We start from the raw sequence: 21,286 nt of genomic DNA, 5'->3' as shown, positions 1-21,286 counted from the left end.
GCATTTCTGTGAGTTCCTTTCAAAGGCAAGAAAGAGTTTTACGTTGACACTTCCTTCTGAAGACTTGTTTGTACATGGTGTTGGAGTGGTGGGACCACGTTAGCTCTGGTTCCCAGAGTGCTCCCTGAACTGAGTAGAGACTCGCTGGCATTTAGAGAAGGCCTGTGCCAGTCTGAAGGCTTGGCAGAATCTCTGCCTCTTCTCTGCTTTTCCACAGTCCATAAGCCTCACTGCTCTGTGAGGCCAGAGCTTAGTGTTCTTTCCTAAAGGGACTTTTGTACTTCAGAGTCAGCTAGATATTGGCAGCTACACCTGACCACAGTAGAGAATTAGCCAGGTTTTTCAGCCTTTGCGGAACCTGCTGAGGGCTCTCCACAATTCTTAGAAGATTGGTAAAAATGGGTACGTGGGTTATGGAGGCTTAAAAATGTTGCCACAAAGATATTTATTTTGTAACTTATTGTGTGCACAATATGTATTCAATGAGAATTTGTGGTCTAGATAGCTCACTTTACATGTAGAGGTACTTCAAAAAACAGAAATACAATGTCTTAAAGGCAGAGAAATTTCATTGCCTCTTCTTGCCAGTTTAGGAGATAGTTCATCCAACACCTTGAGTACTTTTACAAGTTCTTTTTTGGAAATTGCTTGAATAGTGATTTTAGCTTCAAAATTTATGAACCATTTCAAACTTGGAAGCTAAGCGACCAGGGCATTTATTGAATGTTCACTTTGCATGGCCCAAAACCTAAATTCAAAGCTACCTGTGTGCCTTTACCTGTGAAAGCCTTTTTCCAAAGGAGAAAGCCATGTAAGAAAATAATTGTAGTTAATTGCATCCTTTAAAAAAAGTAACAATCAACACAAATGAAAAATATTTCATACTTACAGGGCATAAAATTTCAAGATTGTTTTAATAGATTGATGTCAGAACACAGTGGTATAGAGGAGCATATTTTAGGTGGTGATTTGGAAACAACAATGACCTTACTAGTTAGGTAGTTCATATGTTATGAGTAGTTAAATATGAGAGGCACTTTATCACCTTCAGACTTCCCCTTTGGTGCATCAATGCTGGACACATCCTCTGATTAGCTATGTTCCTTAGAACAACAAACTCATGTCCCATAATGGAGATTTGTAAATATTTTGCATATTAGAAGCCACCAACTCCGCTCTGTTATTGAATAAGTTTAAACTATCTATGAAAAAAAATTAGTAACAAACGGCCTTCTTTTACCTTCAGGTCGTCTAAACTATTCCTACCCAGGATCCGATAGTTCTCTGCTTATTAATGGTAAGTGATAATTGATTTACCCTAGTGAAGTGCACAAACCTGAAGTTAGTATTAGGTTAAGAAAATAAAGTATTTGTGCTTCAACAAGTGCAAAAGTGGCACTCATTTGCTCTGCAGTGACATTTATTGATTGCTGTTAATCACCTATTTTTAACAATAACTTTTGTCCCTCAAAATTGTGATAGGAACTTTTCTCTAAAAATACTGTGAGCCATTTGATTCTCCATTCTGAAATTAGTAGAGAGTGAGTGTAAATCCCATAAGGACAGCCCACCACCATCAAATACTAGTTAGCCTCTGTAGAGCAAATGAGAAGAGAAGGTAGCCAGAAACTTAAAACCTGAAAGAGGCAGACCAAGAGACACAGTGCTTTATGGTCCAATGAGAAGTTCATGCATTATTTACCATCAAGGAGAGCATGAAGAAAGATGTATTAGCCTTTGCAGTTCCTTTCATAGTCTTCTTCCCTGACCCAAACACTAATAATGTGCCCACAAATCCTGTTTTTATGTGTGCATGCCAGAAAAAAGCTAAAGGTCACAGGACAGGCAACTAAAGTGCATAGATATTTTTGGTATCACAGTTTAGAATAATTAGGTAGAATATAGGAATCTTTTTTCTTTTTATTTGCTAGTGTGTGTGTGTGTATAGTTAAGATTTATTATGTGTATTTGTATGAATATATATCCCATGTGTATGGGTTCCCGTGGAAGCTAGAGAAGGCATTGGATTCTTTGGAGCGGAACTTACAGGCTGTTGTGAGCTGCTGTGCTGGGAACTGAACTCAGGTCCTCTGAAAGAGCAGGAATCAACCTTAACCACTGAGCCATATTTCCAGTTCCTGAGGTTTCCCCCCCACCAAAAAATCTCTGTTAATTCAAATCTCTATTAATATCTTCTATCCAAGAGTTATCTTTGCTGCATTCTCATCATTCATCAAGCAAACAGAAACAACCAAAAACTACCTTGTCTGATTCACATGCTAAACAAGGGGTTGAAAATGATTATTATAATTAGGTCTCCTTTTGGTTACTACTTGAAAATGGTGACCTTAGAATATAGGTTTCTTAGCCACCCCAAAAAAATCAACAAGAGAGCAGATGAATGAGTGGTGCTGGATCCCACAGCTCTTCTGGAAGCTGTATAGTATATTAAAATCTCACTCTTTGATCAATGTTGAGTCTCCTTATGCTTAGTGCCAGAAATTTATCATCATCGTCATTGTCGTCGTCATCATCATCATCATCATCATCATCATCATCATCATCATCATCATCATCATCATCATCATCTATAAAATAGTGCTACTGTACTCTATTCTAGCAGAAATCATCATAATGTGCTCATCATATAATTTAGTAGCACAAAAGTATCTAAGCTAAAACCTAATGGTGATGGCATAAGGAGGACAGCCTAACCACAGCGTTAGCTGAGCAGTCAGAGCCTTTCCCTTTTGTTTGGATTAGAAATAAGAGCTACTTAGCCCCTCCTTTTGCACATTTCAATGCAAACATTCTAATTTTGACTGATTTTTATTATGTTACTTGTTATGAAAATTTCAAGCAATCTCAGAACTATAGGTGAGGAAATGTGTTTAAATCCTAACTAAATAAAAAGAAAAGGGGCAGAAGCCTTTTCCAGTTTGGGGTAGTTTAATTTGGAATAACACTGGAATTTGTGAGCACAGTGCTAAAAGGGCTCACTTATCCATAGTTCCCATGACTTCTTGTTTTGCCTTGCTTTAAACCCATTTTCATACTATCCAGTGGCCTTCAGGAACTAGTGACTTTTCAAAGATGAGCTAGTATAATTCAACCTATAATAATTAAAACCTCGGTAATAGTTATAGAATATTATTACACACCCTGCTTCTATGTTAATTATAGAAGGTTTGTTTTTATTTTTTTTCCTGGAGGAAATTTATGGGTTTAAATGTATTTAGAAACCTAAGCTATCTAGCTACTTTTTGCATGCCATGTTACTGTGTTAGTTTGCTGAGGGTCAGTAATAAGCACACAGACTATATGACTTAAATAACAGTTATTCCCCACACTTGTGGAGGCTAAAAGTCACTTGTGAGTGTTTTAGAGGCTAGAAGTCTAAGATCAAGGAATGCTCAGTAGTTATTTTTCTGAGACATATTCTTGGAATACAGATGGCTTCTCCTTACAGTCTACCTTTTTATACATCTGCATCCTGCTTTCTTCTTAGAAGGACAGAGATCATGTAGGATGTGGTCACCCATTGCCCTCCCTTAACTTTACCTCTTTAAAGACCATGTCTCCAAAAGCCATCCTATTCTGAAGTCCTTAAAGGTAAGACTTCAGCATAGAAATGTGGAGGTGGGAAAGTGTCAACCCATCATGAATGTCTTATACTAGTAAATATTATGTAATAACCACATATATTTTATGGTTCAGAAACATAAGTTTGAAACTTGGTTTCTCAGTTAAGTAAAAGTGCTAAACATGATCCAGACTTACCTCTAAGCTTTTTTTCTGTGACCTAGATAAGCACTAAGTTAAATGTGGTCTGAAAGTTTAATTGTATTCATCTCTATATTGAAGATTAATTTTACCAAAGAAAACCAGTAGTCACAACCACTGCTAAAAAAGAGAAATCTGTCCTTTTGTTCTATCATTTTTTTCTTTAATTTTTATTTTCAATTCTCAATTTTCAATTTACTTAAACTGTTTGAAAGATTAACTTTGGGCGCAAGAAAATCCAGACCAACAAGAGAATGTTAGGGTTTGGACTCATTTGTGTAGTTCTTTCCTCTGGTGAAGTCTGTTCATGCAGAAGTGTCGAGTCTTTGCTTGTTCCAGAGAAGAAGCAGTGTTGAGGCCCCTCTTTTAAAGGCTGTCAAAGGCGTGTCTCCCAATGATGGCTTTGCAGTGTGGGCAGAAACCTATCAAACATGGAGGCTGTAAAATGTACAGTTTGGAATGCTACTTTACCAGCAAACTAATGTGACATAGGAAATTTTAATTACCAGCTGTGTGTAAATTAATTTTGACAGTGAATTTATTAAATTAGAGGCTAATTGTAAAATCACTTAAAGTATTCTTTTGACATCTTTGTTGACTGGATGTAGACATAGCGTCAACAGATTAGTAACTATAAGCTTCAGATCCTTGAATTTCATCTTTGGGTGTATGTGTGTGTGTGTGTGTACATATGTGTCTGCTGGTACACATATACAGTAATACTTGCATATGTTAAAAAGGCTCGAATAATAGATGTTTTCTTTTCATCTAATATATTCTAGAATGGTGAATTCTTTTAAGTGAGGGAAAAAGGGTGCTTATTAAGAAACAAATAGTAACTCACCTTTATAATGAAAGGCATGCAGAGAGAGAGAAACCAATTTTTCTGTACCTTCTTTGCAATTCTATCACACAAACTAGTGGAATATTTTACTAGAGGGAATTTGATTGAAAATAAGTCTTACATGAAAACCATTTGTAAGCAGTTCTCTAGAGGTGCTTTAGAAATAAAGCACTAATCAACAGATTAATAATATGGATCCAGAAGTTATAGGTATGTATGACTATAATTTTTCAAGCATGCTTTAGCATACTTGACTCTTGTTAATTCTGAACATTAAATCAGTAACAACCATAATCCCAAATCCCAATAAAAATAAAAGTAGAGACACACAAATAGTATTTAGTTTTACTCTAATGGAGACTGGGAAGGCTTTTCCTTAGCAGTACTAGCATGTGCCTAAAAAAATACCAGTCAGCCCCTTAGTAATTTTGGGAAAAGAAAATTCTTAGCAAACTGTACTTCAGCTGACTTAACCAGAACATTCCCGAAATTTGTTTGTCATTGTGAATGTTGCCCCTTGTCACTACCTCGGTGTTTGCAAAACATCAAATGTTATGTTAGATTTTGTATCATGAGGTTAGACATCTGTGTGACATTTTCCCCAGGAAAGTCTGTGTAACAAGTATTTCATCACAATGTGTGCTCTAAACATAACTTGAAGTCACTGAGGAAGAAGCATTAGAATATTTATATGTATAAAGAGGCTTCATTTAGCATTCAGTTACTACAAGGACAGATCCTTGTAGTAGACATATTCATCATGTACAGTTTGTTTACTTTTCCATATATGTCACATGTCAAAATTCACACACATACATGTACAAAATATAAGTCGAAATAAAAAGAATACATTCTCGTTTTTTAGGTCAAACATCATTATTTTTCAGTACTAGTTTACACTAATTTTTGTTTAATTTTTTCAAGTTTTTATAGTTGTAAGTATTGTGCACCTACCGCCTATTTTTCCCTTAATATGAGAAAAGGTGTCTGATTAGTGTTCAAACATTAATCCCAGAATTTGACCATAAATGCCTATACCTTAACCCCTTAATTTTGTGGTGTATAAATAAAAAAAATTAATACTTGAAGATTTTTGTGGATACTTTATTTTAGGTATTTATCTGTAGCTCTTACTGTTCTTGTTTTTGTTTGTTTGTTTGTTTTTTGGCTTTTTGAGACAGGGTTTCTCTGTGTAGCCCTGGCTATTCTGGAACTCACTTGGTAGACCAGGCTGGCCTCGAACTCAAGAAATCTGCCTGTCTCTGCCTCCCAAGTGCTGGGATTAAAGGAGTGTGCCACCACTGCCCAGCTCTTACTATCCTTGAAGGCTTTGGTTTTTATTTTATTTTTTTTAATTGGGAGCCATATGAGTTTTCATGTGGTCTTTGTAGCTTTTAAAAGCCATTCTTTTAAATAAATATCTGTTTTCCCAGGAATTGAAGTAGCATCAATCCACTTTTAAAGATAGAATTTAGATTCCCAAGTCATTCTTTTCTCGAACTGCTTTGTCTTTGAAGTGGTTATCTAAATAGAATGTTCTCAGGCAGATTCCCACTTTTGTGATGTCACTTTTCTTTCTAACCTCTGTCTGGTAAGTTGGAGAGTAGCTCATGACCTGTTAGCCTTGAAGTTGCTGAAATGAGCACCTCTCAGGCTTTCCTGGAGGAAAGTCTCAACACTGTTGTAGGCCATTCACCCCAGCAGTTCAGTGGGCTTCAGTCCTATGTAGTAATGGTAGAAAGGTATTTTTGTATGAAAACTAATTTTATTTTGCAAAATAATTGCCTGGTAGTTCTGAGTTAAACTTATTTGTATTGAATCTAGAAGACTAAAAGTGAAAGTTCTGGCAGTTTTTAGAATGGCATCTAACTGAAGAGTCTGTCCCAGTGTTCTGGTTAAACCCAGGCCCAGCTCGATCTCACGCATGCTGCATTCTTTGCCTGAACACAGCAGCACCCTTGCCTGTGTATGGCCATCCTGACACTCCTCCAGGTGTCCTTTAAGATCCCACCTAGAATCTATCCCTGCCACCCCCTTCGCTTCAAGGTATTATTCTGTCCCTGTTGCACATGCTATATAACCAGTAGAACTGTGTTCCTAGAGACATCCAGCATTAATGGTTGTGTTATATACTGTGTTGTCTCCTATATATGCATATACATCTGTAATAAAGTTTATAGATGAGGTATGTTAGAGATTAACAATAATAATGAAAAATAATTTAAAAGTACTGTAATAAAGGTTCTATAAATATATTCTCTCTCAAGTACCTCAGAAGTGACTAACAGGCAGGTAGCACAGAGCAGAAACACATTGTACAAAGAGATTATTCATACCAGCTTGCATAATGCTACTCAGAACTTATCAATTTTATTTCTGGATTTTTTTCCATTTGATATTTTCATATTGAGGTGTACCATTGACAACTGAAACCATGGAAAATGAAAGTGGGTAAAGAGAGGTGTGTAGCCATAGGCATGGCTCATTATCGTTACAAATTCTGTGTGACACTGTGGTATGTGATCATTAGTTCTTTGAGGTCAAAGCCTCAGGTTGTTTTATCCACTGTGCTTAGCAATACCACAGGGTCAGGATTATTGAATCATGCCAAGGCCCTAGGACAGGATAAGCCTTCAGTGCCAGCTTATTTCAGGGAGAGAGCATTTCCTCAGATATTCTTGGTCTAAAGTTGATGCTGTTTCTTGTGGATTCAATTAATTACCTTTTCTCTTCCTTTGAACTGCAAATAATTTGATCACAGAATGCCAAACCTTCAGTTTTGAACATTTGGGACTGGGAGAAGATTTCTTTTTGTTGGTGGTGGGTCGTTTGTTTGACTAAAGATAATATATAAATTGCCTAAAATTTTCATTAGTTATGATTTTTTTCTATTTGGAATGAACATAAAAGTACTATATGTAAATATGTATTCTGTAATGGTGAAAAGTCATGAATTCAATATTGATATGTTTACTAAATTGTTAGCATGGAAATCTGAGAGAAGATAAAATGAGCATAGTGACACTTGGTGTAGATCATGTTACACATAGCCTCAGCTTCATAATATCTTGGCTCTTGGATGTTGACTACAGACAAAGGTTTTCTTTAAAACAAGTGAAGTTTAGTAAAGATTTATAGTGTCTTTGAAGTCCTTTTTAAAAATGCATGAAACTGACCACCACCATCTAATTTCTTGGTTTTTGATACATAGACCAGGAAATACAAAGAATATGGCCATCTTTCCATTTCAAAAGCTCATAGATGAAATCTCAGTGGATTCTTTGACAATGTTTGAAAGGTTGTTTTTTGTTTGTTTGTTTTGTTTTTTCTTCTCATTTGACATGCAGCAAGGACTTATGGGCGAAGGAGAGGTAACATCAATGTTTCTCACTTTTGAATGTATCAGTTCTATATGGAGAGAATTGGGCTTACCCAGATTATAATCTCTGTGGGGAAGGAGTGAAGGGAAGTGGCTGGGTTTTACTTATATGGAATCTCTGTGTTGTAGTTGGAGCTGTAGACATTCTAATTGAGGAGACTTAGCTTGATAATTTGGATTTAAATTCTCTATATTAGATATTAACCTTGCTTACAGCTAAAGATTTGCCCTTTTAACTCCTTAGAAGAATTTTTTTTTTAAAGATTTGGCTATTTAAGAGCAGATTTGTCTAGAAATTATCTCATTAATTGGAGAGTCATTTATACTTAAGTAACTTACATGAACTTGTTTTACTAAGTAAACATGATACATGTATTTAGTTTAAAATGTGATGAGCTGGATAAATGAGTAATTCTACAAATGCTTTAGAAAAAATGGGATTTTAAAGACTTGTTTCTTAGACATTTCTAGCTAAACTTAATTTTCTTCTCTGTAATACTTTTGCTATTTTATAAGACCCATTAAGTCACTTAGACTTAAAATGTGATTTTTTTTTTAAAGGATCATTCAGAAAGTAATCTCCAAATATGGAGCCATTTGAACCATAATTTACTAATAGCATATAGGATACATTTGTGGCAGAAACACTGTTGTGGTCTATGCTTGGGACTGGGATTTACAACTGTGGCAACCAAAGGGCTTGTGAAAGTTCCAATAAAGGAAGAGACTTGAGATCATTTCTAGAGGACCATTAACCGTTCCTCAGAGAACACCTAGAAGTAAATAGCAGCATGAGCAGGGCTAAAAGCTGAGAGATGGAGCTGTCTTCACCTCTGCGCTTTGCTTATAATATAGATATTTCTATTTTCCTGTCAGGTGAGTGTGGGGAGACTTATAGACATTGGTGTTTCTTGTCTTTCTACTTCCTTATGTATTTCAGATGGTTGGGATTTCAGTTTTTAGAATAGTTTTTCAAAACAGATGACATCCTTGTTAAGCTGATAATCACTCAGCCTTAGCATGCCTCCAGATTTTAAACACTAGAAGACTAGAAGCTGAATTGGGAACCAACATTAAGTAGGCTTTGGTTATATCCTATTAGTTAAGATAAACTAAAATGAGTGCTCATTTAATTTGACTTGCTCATTTTAAGTACGTTCATAGGAAAGTGTGCAGAGACTACATAGTTTGGTCCATTAAAGAAATATATGTGACCAGCATTTTATAGCTAAATTTAATATTCCATGTCCTTGTGTAGGTTGTCATGGGGCACTTGCCAAGTCAGTGCAGTCTGCTGCCAACTGGTTTCAAAAGAGTGTTCTCTTCTAACTGGTCTTCCATTTCATGTTCTGAAGCTTCTGCATCCCTGTGAGATACTTGAGTAGCCCTCTTTTAATCATATGTAGTCTCTCTGATGCAGAAAATCTTAAGGTGATAACAATTCAAGAGCATAAGTGCTCCTGTATTGAACAAATAAAAGCGGCAGTTCTGTCAGCTCCTGTCTGCTTTGGTGTATAATAGTTAGTCTCAAGGAGTCTTTTCTATTAGCTTTCTGTTCTGCTTTCTGTTCCAGGTCAATCTTCATTGTTTCCAATGGAAGATGGGTTCCTGGATGATGGCCGTGGTGATCAACCTCTTCATAGTGGTCTGGGTTCACCTCACTGCTTCACTCACCAGAATGGGGAGAGAGTGGAACGATATTCTCGCAAGGTGTTTGTGGGTGGATTGCCTCCTGACATTGATGAAGGTATGTTCAGGAAAGACTATTTGGAGCCACATGCCACTCTGTGGCCCATAGGGAAATTGTATCTAGGGTTTGCTGTTGTTACAGCCCCTGTCTTACCTGGCTCTCCACTCTTCAGTTCCACTCACCTTGTTCTCTTGTCCTGTCATCCTATGGTAATAAGGCCTAATACCGTCTATGGTAAGAAGACTAGTTGCAGAAGGAGGAGGAGCAGGACTGTGAGCATGAACTGAGGGCCAAATTCACTGGAAAAGGGAAGACCCCAGAGAAGATTTCTCAAGGAGTCTATTGTAGACAGCATCCTTTCTCCAGTTTTATTGTTGTTGTTTTTTATTTCTTTTCTACCTTTTATTGTTTCAAAATTTTAAATTTTAGATTAAGCGTGAACTTTTTAAAAATGTAGTCTGTAGTTGTACTACAAGAAAGAGAATCTTAAAAGTGATTAAACTATATATCTATATCTATATATTCATTCAGCAAACATTTATATGTTCTTTAAACAGCAGCACTGTTCTTCAGCTTATTTATAGACATAAATAAGATAGAGGAGCCCTGATTGTAGAATCTGCATTCTAATGGGGGAAGGTGCATCAAAAGTATGTAAACATTAGAGAAGGTATCAAAGAGCAGTGTTGGAAAGCAAACAGTTTTATGAGATCTAACATGCAAGGAGTCTTCTTAGATTTGATGGCTAAGGAAACTCACTTTAAGAAAGCAGTATTTGGACCACATGAAGCTCAATAAGAAGGAAGACCAAAGTGTGGGTGCTTCAGTCCTTCTTAGAAGGAGAACAAAATACTCACAGGAGCAAATATGGAAATAAAGTATAGAGCAGAGACTGAAGGAAAGGCCACCCAGAGACTGTCCCACCTGGGGATTTATCCCATATACAGTCACCAAACCCAGACACTATTGTGGATGCCAAGATGTACATGCTGAAAGGAGCCTGATATGGCTGTCTTCTGAGAGGCCCTGCCAGAGCCTTACAAATACAGAGGCAGATGTTCACAGCCAACCATTGTACTGAGCTTGGGTCCCCAATAGAGGAGTTAGAGAAGGGACTGAAGGAGTTGAAGGGGTTTGCAACCCCATAGGAAGAACAACAATATCAACCAACCAGACCTCCCAAAACTCCTAGGGACTAAGCCATCAACAAAGGAGTACACATGGCTCCAGCTGCATATGTAGCAGAGGATGGTCTTGTCGTGCATCAATGGGAGGAGAGGTCCTTGGTTCTATGAAGGCTCGATAGATGCCCCAGTGTAGGGGAATTGAGGGCAGGGAGGTAGGAGTGGCTGGGTGGGTGGAGGAACATTTGAAATGTAAATAAAGAAAAAAAATTAAAAAAAAAAAAAAAGCAGTTTTTGAGCTGAGACTTGAGTCAATAGCCAGCTATACAAGGAATTGGAGAGATTAGTTATCCAGTAAGACTGGGTTTGTTTCTGGGTTTCAGCAACTGTAATAAAAATCACGGAGGCAGACCATCCAGCAGTTATATGGCCTTGGGTACTTTGTTTCTTTTATCTTGGTTTCCTGAATGGAAATGGAAATAGACTAATTCATGTTCTATAACATAGAATCAATTTCTATGAAAGTCTATAATATCTAAAAATATTTTGTCATTTGTCACTTAGACTGAGATCAAGTTTCTCAGAAGTTTATCTAGAAGGTTGATGGTTATAAAAAAAACACATTTGTTAAATATCTTGATAAAATTGCTGTATTTCAATTCCATTCATTCCCATTCTCCATACCACCCTCAGAATGCAGAGCTTGAAAAATACTGTAGTCTACACAATTGTGCAGTACAAAATTACAGAATTTCTATGGGTGGTAGAATGAGAAGCAGATCATTTAAAGTTGAAACAGAAACAAAACCAGAATTAGTACTTGAACAATCTAAGCAAGTCAGGTAGCATGCTATGACAGTGATCCTAAAGTAAGGAAGTTGAAATGCTGCTCTGCTTGTAGTCTTGGAAACCTGGTGAACACCTGAGAGGGGGCCAGGAGCCCTCAAGGATGGTTCTTCCTCTCCGGCAAGAGAACCTTGCTTGTTGCATTTGGATTTAATCTTCTTAAACTGGACCAGAGAGGGTTCCAGCTTCTCAACACACAAGCAGAGGCTCTCCCTCTCCTAGTGCTGGTTATAGTTACTTCTCCTCTCACCATCTAACTCAACTTGCTCAGGAAAAGTGACTTAGGAAGCATACAACTCCCAAGTTAGCCTAGCAGCAATCTCCTGTAAGCCAGTCTCATTTGAGCTAAATTGTACTGCAGGTACAGGTAGAGCATAGTAGAATCCAATGTTTCCCAGCTGGAGGGAGATTAAAACAAGGAAAGGAAGGAATAAGGCCAGGAAAACAATGAGATATTGGAGTTGCAATGGAAATATCAAAATATGTTGCTTTTATAATACATAGGTATAAAAATAGTTATAAGCACATTTGTTTGCATGTATATTCATTTATATCCTAGCTTTGTCTATTGAAGAAGACTTGGAAATAATGAATACCCTCTAGTTATGAGCATATAGGATTTCATTTTGCTGTGAAAAGGAATCCAGACTATATTTTTAAAAAGCGTTCTAGAGGTTGACATGATTCTAGAGGTGCGGTAAGGAAACAAGATATGGAATATCTTCCTATGCCACAAAGTATGGAAGTGCAAATGACAGGGAAAGGTCAGAAGGTCCTGGGAGCTCCCACTGGCCCACTCAGGAAAGGAGAGATGAGACAGAGGGAGGAATGGTTAGGTGAATGGATGATTTATAGATAGATAGATAGATAGATAGATAGATAGATAGATAGATAGAATGTGAAAATAATTAAAGAGGGAATTGGAATATTTTTTTTAAAGATTTATTTATTTATTATATGTAAATACACTGTAGCTGTCTTCAGACGCACCAGAAGAGGGTGTCAGGTCTCGTTACGGGTGGTTGTGAGCCACCATGTGGTTGCTGGGATTTGAACTCATGACCTTCCGAAGAGCAGTCAGTGCTCTTCCCCGCTGAGCCATCTCACCAGCCCGGAATTGGAATATTTTAACCTGTTGAGTAAACTAGGTATGTACAGATAGAATAAACAACTAGAAGAGAAAGAGCTCTTCCATGCTGTACAATACTGATGAGCAAATGTAGAAGGAACAGTGGCAACAGATCATCAACATCGCGCAGCCATAATGGTGGTTACCAATCTATCAATGGGCACCTTCTAAGAGGTGGCATGACTAATGCAGCAGGATGCTGGGAGGTAGGTAACACATTATTCCTTGCTAAGTGTAAGTCAGATCCAGAAAGGAAAATGGTCTCTTGGTAGAGAAACCAGGCAGGAGCCAGTGACTAAGATCATTGTGTCTAATTAATGATGAAGTGAGAAAGCATTGTTTGTGTTTGGGATACATAGCATGGCAGTAGTCATGAGGAAGCAGAATACAAATCCAGATGAAGGCACTGCTAGATGAGGATACCATAGACCAGATTGCTTATAAACACCAGGAACTTTTCCAAGTTCTGGAGGTTGGGAAGCTCAAGGTTGATTAGGCAGCTCCTTGCCTAACCAAGTTTTTGATAATAGCCATCATTGTAAGTCCACATGATAGAAGTAGCAAAGGAGCTCTCTGGGGCCTCTTATATGAATAAATATGCTAAACTGATACTCTTAATGGGGCTTCTACCTCCATATAACCCAGCCAACTACCTAAAGCTCCTCCTCTAAATTCTCTCACAATGGGGATCTAATTTTAGCATAAAGATTTACAAGATTGAGTATACATTTAATCTATAGCAGCATACTATAGAACAGTGGTTCTCAACCTTCCTAATGCTGTGACCCCTTAATACAGTTCCTCATGTTGTGGTAAAACTCCCCCCATCATAAAATTATTTTCATTGCTGCTTCATAGCTGTAGTTTTGCTAATATAAGTATCTGATATGCAGGTGGTCACCCACTCCTGTGAAAGGGCTGTTTGACCCTCAAAGGGGCTGAGGCCCACAGACTCAGAACCACTGCTATATAGAGTGAATGTGGAAGCTAAGAAGGGCAAGCACTTCAGGGAAGTGACGCTCATACAACGTGTGCTCTGGATAGGATTCTTGATCAGGTGGAGTCTCAGCACTGGAGAATAATTGAATCAGTATTGATTTCTTGAACATGGAAGCTACATAAGAGTTATAAAAGAAAGCAACCTCGCTTTGAGCTGATTGCATTTGGGAATTATAAAGCATAATGTCAGTAAAAGATTGTGGATGGATGAATTGATTCATGTATGTGTCTAACTAGAGGGAGGAAGAGAAAAAGGATGGCATTGAAGGCAGATGTGCCAAGTCCTGAGTGTAATATGCACATGAAGTAATGTAGGAGCTCTTCGTACTGTTGTTGGATAGATTTTTATTAAAAAGGAGAACACGAAAGGGTGGTGATGAGGTGATGAGGAAGGAGGGAGCATGAGTTGTGATGAGAGATAGAAAGCTAATTGTGTTCTGGGTTTACCTGTCATTGTTCTCTTTTTTGTGCTAGATAAGTATATAAAAATGAGATTGACAGTGAAAACGTGAAGCTCCAAGTGAAGGCCTACAGCTTCAGCATGTGTGTTCTGACTGCTTAGGCATTCACTGAGACACTCAAGTAGACTTTGGGACTGGGCACATACTTCTCTGAGGGTCCACATTATTCCAGCTGCAGGTTATTTTTGTGACTTCATTAAAGTGATTTTATATTATAAAAAACATCTAAAACTAATGCTGCTTTTTTTGTTGTTTTTCATTAGATGAGATCACAGCTAGTTTCCGCCGCTTTGGCCCTTTGATTGTGGATTGGCCTCATAAAGCAGAGAGCAAATCTTACTTTCCACCAAAAGGTAATTCTTAAGATGCAATATTAAAGTACATTTTTTTTCTCAGATTGTCTACTTTGGAGCATTTTCATAAATGTTTACTTTCACTTCAAAAGTTTTTGTTGTTCAAAAGTTTTCTAAGTATGTTTTTAAATTTTTTACCTAATATACTTTTAATTCAATTTTAATTACACATTACAAGATGTTTCCAGAAACTACCAAGTAGAGCTGGTGAGAAGGGTCAGTACTTTTGCCATATCTGACAACCAGAGTTCTGTCCTCCTGCACCCGTGTGGTGACTAAGGAGAACTAGCTCCTGAAAGTTAACCTTTCTACTAAAAATTATATTTTACTAAAGATTCTACTCAAATGAGGTATTGATGTGTTCAGACTTTTAGTAGGAAAGTTGTTTTAATTTTTTCATATTTTCTGTTATTTTTCCCTTTCTTAATTTTAAGCTTTTTATCCTATGTATGACAAAGACAGGAAAGCATTTAAGTCTTGTATTCTATTTCTTCTTTCCCAGGCTATGCATTCCTGCTGTTTCAAGATGAAAGTTCTGTCCAGGCTCTTATTGATGCATGTATTGAAGAAGATGGAAAACTCTACCTGTGTGTATCAAGTCCAACCATCAAAGATAAACCAGTGAGTATAGTTTAGCATAAAATTGCCCTTTGTGTATGCTTCCACTCACCTGCTTCATGTGAAAACTTCTTATGGTTTCTACTTAAATTTATATGTTTGAAAATTGAATATAACAGGTTTTATTATATATTCTTTGGTAATTTCATACATGAAAACAAGGTATACCACCCCCTCCAACTTTTAGAAAACCTCTCTCCATTACATCTTTCTCCCAACTACTTTATCTCTTCCTCTTTCTCCCCCTCCTTATCCTTCTCCTCTTCTCCTCCTTCTAGTAACTTACTGAGTCTAATTAGTGCTGTCTATGTATGTGTGCATGGCTATAGAGCCATCCTCTAGAGCGATCAATCAACAATGGGCCATGCTACTGAAAAAACTGACTGTCCCTCCCCAAGTAGCCAACACCTTCCAAAAGCATTAGAGATGGGGCCCTACGAGCATCTCTCTACCTATATTGGAGTGGTGGCTGGCTTGATCCTGTGCAGGCAACCACAGCAGCTGTGAGTTGGTGAAGACACTATTTTTCAGCATCCTCCTCAACCTCAGCTCTTACAGTCTTTCCACTCCCTCTTCCCTGAACCTTTTGGGGGTAAGGACATGTGAGATAGATATCCCATTATCTGAACACTTCACAGTCACATATTCTTGGGACTTTGAACAATTGTGAGTCTCTGCATTAACCACCACCTACTACTAGCCACAATCTACTGCACAAAGAAGCTTCTCTGATGAGCAGTGAGATATGCTTAATCTACAGGTATAAGGATAAATATTTAGAAGGGAGTTTAATACTATATACCTTTAGCAAAATAATAGTAGGTTGTCCTCTTATAGCTAGTGACCTACCCAGCTTGGCCCAGGTATCAGGCATAAAGTGGGCCATAAGTCCAATAGAAAGCTGTTGGTTACTCCATAACATTTATGCCACTATTAATCAAATGGGCAAATCTGCCTGGCTGGTAACTCACAGGGTTCACAACTGGGTAAGACTGTTGACACTTTTCTTCCCCAGCAGCCTACAAAGTACCTTCTAGGCTCTAAGTGGGAAGGTATAACTGCAGAAAAGGATTGGGGGCAGGGGGCAGAGGAAGAGCTGGAGGAGGCTAACACTGAGGGTGTTTGAAAAACCATATGGAAGCATATGGAAATAAATCTTTAAATACATGCTTAAAATTAAAATGAATTTATTAAATTATTTATTAAGAAATAAAATAAGCTGGGCAGTGGTGGTGCACACCTTTAATCCCAGCACTTGGGAGGCAGAGGCAGGTGGATTTCTGAGTTCGAGGCCAACTTGGTCTACAGAGTGAGTTCCAGGACAGCCAGGGTTATACAGAGAAACCCTGTCTCGAAAAACAAAACAAAACAACAACAACAACAACAAATAAATAAAATAAAACATTTAAGTGAAACTTTAAAATATTTTGCAAATATTAGCAATATTTTTACTTTGAAATAGTTTTGAAACTATTCTGTAGACATGTATATGTGACATAGTGAGAAGGAGGGAATTAGAGCTACATTACACAGAGGGACAATGCTCCTACCTGAAGCCACAGGTTATCTGACAAAAGCCCAAAGCCAGGTGTGGGATAACCTTCCCTCCACCCATCCTAGTTGTTAGTTGGGGGCCTCAGAGACCCCAAAACTAATACAGGCTATTGTCATTGTTCTTGGCTACCCACAAAAACTTGATGGTAAGACTTTATTGCTAAAGACAATCACACACTCACAGTACCTGGAGAAGTCAAACTGGTACAGAGGATGTACAAGCCTGCACCACCAGGCCTGGCTTATTATTCTTGACTAGGCTAGTGGACACTAAAGTGTTTATCAGCATGATACTGCTCAGCAGTTAAGAGCACTTGCTGCCCTTGCAGAGGACCTGGGTTCAGTTTCCAGCACCCAGATGAATAAAAGTAAATTAATCTTTTAAAAATGTTTGCAATTAGCAATATTTTTACTTAGAAATAGTTTTGAAACAATGTAATAGAATCTTTAGTATCAACAGTAGGTCTGCATTGACTGGAAATATGCTGAGTCCTGTTGCAGGAAACATTTAAAAGAAAATCACCCTGCAAACTCTTTTGGCCTGCCAGAACCAGCCAACCAAATCACTATGTCTTAGCAGGCTCCTGCTATTTTCTCCCAACTAGCAAGATCATCTCGCTTACATGAAACGCTCCACACACCCCACAATCAGTTATCTAGCACCTAGTTACCCGGTAGATACATGACTCTTAAGGCTTAATTATCCAATCAGGTTTATATATTAATAAGATCACAATTTACAAGATGCCAATACAATAATTTCAGAGCCAAATGATAAAGACAATATTTTAACCCAATTATTCTAACCTTCTTCCCTTGCCTCCATGATGATTTTTCTGGCTCCCCACCTCTGTTCCCTGACCTCTCTCACTCCTAAAGTTCTAGCTCCACCTCTCTATTCTGTCCAATCACAGGCCTGTCACTGCCCTAATGTGATTGGACAGAGAAAATGCTGCAACATTTCACCCTTTCTGTTTAATTAAAAAAAAATACTTTCTCTTAAAATATAAATTGAACACAACTATTACATACATTGTAAATTATCTGGTATAAGATAGACCTTACACCCAGTCCAACATTTTTGCCAATAAAATTGAACACTATCTTCTATCCTAACTTAAAAGACAAAAACTTTGCACCTGGCTATTTCTTGGCTTAGACTGGATGCCATCTGAAAACCATCCTCTCTCAAAAGTAAAAAGCCTAGGCTGGCTAGGGGACTATGTAGTTTTTCAATCCCATCAGAAATCCAAGAACGACTGATAATAATTGAAAATATATAGGAAGCCTAACACAGCTTCCAAAAATTTAGCCAATATAGAGACTGCTGAACACCTGGACAGTTCTTACTTCAAAATGTTGGCACAACGGTCTTCACCTTCTGGCCTGTGAATGTCTGACAGACAAGAGAAACAGGAATATTAAGGACTCACCTACTCTGTCTCTGCATATTTAAGCTGTCCCAAGCCTATATGTGTGTCCCTTTATGGACAGTATTGTCTGTAGATGAAGAGGCAATTTTTGCCTGGTGGCTGTTTCACCATAACTCAAGAGAAACTCCAGAGAGTCTATTTCTTCTTAGAATCTAAGACAGGGAAAGTTGTCAGGAGCAGACTCTGTCTCAGCAAGTGAATAAATAACAATAAACCTCACATTCTGTGGATTTCTGATGTTTTTAAAAAAACACCTATCTATGTTAAGTAATCTGGACTGTTGTCTGTTAACTACTCTCAGCTATTTTTAGTTAAAATCTTGAAATCACCCTAACAGTAAACTCAGAGCCATGAATTTATTATTTGGCCCTAAACTCATGGGCTTAAACATCTCAGATCTGTTTATAATAACAGCAAAAGAAGGACTGGGTTTAAGCTCTGTACTTTTAATTATTTAGTATCAATAGAAGAAATTTATACCAATGATAACCTTGATTTTGTATCAAAATAAATTCTGTACCAAATAAGAACTTATGACTTTAACTTAGTAACAATTATAAAGTTTTCTATCAAATGAGATTATGGCTATACAATCAATTCTGGTTATTTCCTCCCTGTTCCAAATACAACCATTTCTACATTCCCTAGAAAGACAACCTATTAATAACCCTCTCCAGCCCCGAAGCCCAGGAAACTGGGTCGATGACTCTTCATAACTTCTTCAAGCTGAACATGGGCGTTGAGATATTATGAAGTATGGGGGCGGGGGGAAGGGATAGGGAAAACAGGATTTATTAGTTTCTAATGTTTGTGTCTTGACTGGATCCTGCTGAAGTCCAGGACATCAAGAGTTCAAGCAGGCCAGTTCACCAAGGCTGTATATTCTGTAATATATAAATCTCAAAACAAAATTTCAGTATCATCAAGATATATTTTTTGTTTGATTCTCTGGAGGTCTCCCTTCATCATATATGATCCATATTATTTTGGAAGGTGTAAATACTTTAATCACCTTTTCCAAAAACACAAAAACAAAACCTTTTCCCCAAATCAGCATATCCTTGAGCCAGTAACCAGAATAACCTTCATTTTGACCTCTTTTTTTACTTTATTTAAATTTAAACTATGTAGATCCTGTAAGGCTGGGTAACCCAAAAAACAGATAATTAACTTGTAGGTAATTAAGGATGTGTGATATGTTAAGGATTTGGCTTATAGTAAGTAAACACTTCATGGGATATTCTTACTTTGAAGTGAAAGGCAGCTCTATTGATCTGTGATAAGATGGGAATATTGTAAAATACTCTGAAACAATTTTGAACTTTTCTTGATGTTAGCATTTTGGTTTACACACTCTGTAGGTGCAGATCCGGCCCTGGAATCTCAGTGACAGTGACTTTGTGATGGATGGCTCACAGCCACTTGACCCACGGAAAACAATATTTGTTGGTGGTGTTCCTCGACCCTTACGAGCTGGTATAGTTAAACAGATGAAATCCCTGTATCGTTAGCATATGAACTATAAAGATCTTCAGCTAAAATACTTCATGAGCTTTGAGTTAATATAAAAGAGAGAGAGTTCTAGTGTTTAAGTGTTTGCGTTAGAATTAATGTGCTCTGTTTCCTATTAATAGTTGAGTAAACTTGGACAAATGGTATAAATTCCCTAATTCTCAATTTTCTGACCTGTTAAATGGAATCAAAGGTGCATAACTTTGAAGAGTTAAGGAGTAAATGAAATGACTGATGCAGAGTGCCTACAGTGCTGATCGTGTTACTGTCTTTTATAGGAAATCCAAAGTCCTTCCTTTCCCATGCCCTTAATTTCTCATTTGCTGTTTATGGAGTTCCTAATACTACTGTAGCCCCACATGGTTTTAGAGTAATAACTACAAAGGAATTACATCCACAACTGACTTAAATAACTTCTGGTTTAAGAGTATAGTGAGATTAAAATAAAATTTTATGTTTTAACATTCCATGGAGAAGATACATTCACTATTTCAAGTTTTTTAAATAGAGTGTCCTATTTATTTTTTACAATTTTACAAATGTAAACAATGTATCTTGATCCTACCCACCCAGCTTCCCCCAGACACCTTCCCCAAGTCCCCCTCCTCACTTTATATCCTTTCCTTTCCTTTTTTTTCTTTTTCTTTTCTTTTTTTTTTACATTTTTTGTCACCCACAAATCCCACTTGGTACTGTCTCCTGGAATTGCTGTCTGGTCTTGTTGGCTTAATCACAGGCAGGTGACCACAGCTGTACTGAGTTCATGAGTACAATGGTTATGTCATGCCCAGGAGACAGCATTTCCCGTGCTCTTCCCCATTTGTCTTTCCATTCTTTCTGTCCCCTCTTCTGGGATGTTCCCTGAGTCTTGTGGGGACAGATTGTTAGATGTCCCATTTAGGACTAAGCACTCAACAGTCACTTGTTCTCCCTTCTGTGTCCAGTTCAGGAGTCTCTGCATTGACTACTGCCCACTGCAGAGTCAAGTGTCTCTGGCTAGGTGGAGGGTAACACTAATTCATGTAAAGAATCAACCTTTGTGAGGCGGTTTAACAACACTTAGGAAGGCAACAACGGTAGGTTCCCCCTGGGGTGCTTTTGCCCAGGCTTACAGTACCAGGCATGAATTCCCTCCTGTGCAAAAGGCATCAAATCCAATCCAAAAAGCAGTTGGTTACCCCTTACCCTTGTGCTACTACTGAGCAGCAGTGAGCACATGCTATCTGACAGGTACATACAGTAGCATCCAAGGTTCACTGCAGTGTGATACCATTGATGGCTTTTTCTCCCATCAGCCTTCATAGCACCTTCTAGGACTATGAAAACTATCCAGTATGTTGTCTCGTCAGCAAGAAAGTTTACTCTCTAGTTATGGTAGACAACTCAAGAGCCATGACAGTGGTCTGTTTGTTTAATGGACCTCTAAGGCATCACTGATCAGTAACTCATAGGGAGGGTTCTCAAGCCTAGCACTGACATTTTCATTTATTAGTCATTATCTTCTGGCAGAAGTGTTGTCCACCCATGCAAGGGACCTATGCTGAAATTTCTTTCTTTTTTT

The 21,286-nt window shown here is 37.8% G+C and overlaps 1 protein-coding gene across 3 annotated transcripts in view; it reads left to right on the top strand.

Annotated features, from left to right (window-relative positions):
* The window catches only part of Cpeb4 (cytoplasmic polyadenylation element binding protein 4), a 65,674-nt gene that overhangs the window by 38,113 nt on the left and 6,275 nt on the right, over positions 1–21,286 (top strand). Inside the window, exons 3-8 of one of the 3 annotated variants that reach the window (XM_031354580.1) lie at positions 1,247–1,297; positions 7,975–7,998; positions 9,580–9,753; positions 14,519–14,608; positions 15,111–15,229; positions 19,575–19,689. In XM_031354580.1, coding sequence (XP_031210440.1) covers positions 1,247–1,297; positions 7,975–7,998; positions 9,580–9,753; positions 14,519–14,608; positions 15,111–15,229; positions 19,575–19,689 — 573 coding nt within the window. The remainder of the gene's footprint in view (positions 1–1,246; positions 1,298–7,974; positions 7,999–9,579; positions 9,754–14,518; positions 14,609–15,110; positions 15,230–19,574; positions 19,690–21,286) is intronic. The other 2 variants (XM_031354581.1, XM_031354582.1) reach the window with 2 other exon arrangements.

Source organism: Mastomys coucha, unplaced genomic scaffold (genome assembly GCF_008632895.1).
Source record: "Mastomys coucha isolate ucsf_1 unplaced genomic scaffold, UCSF_Mcou_1 pScaffold5, whole genome shotgun sequence".
In the NCBI taxonomy this organism is placed as follows: Eukaryota; Metazoa; Chordata; class Mammalia; order Rodentia; family Muridae; genus Mastomys; species Mastomys coucha.
This window is presented reverse-complemented; position numbering and strand designations above follow the sequence as displayed.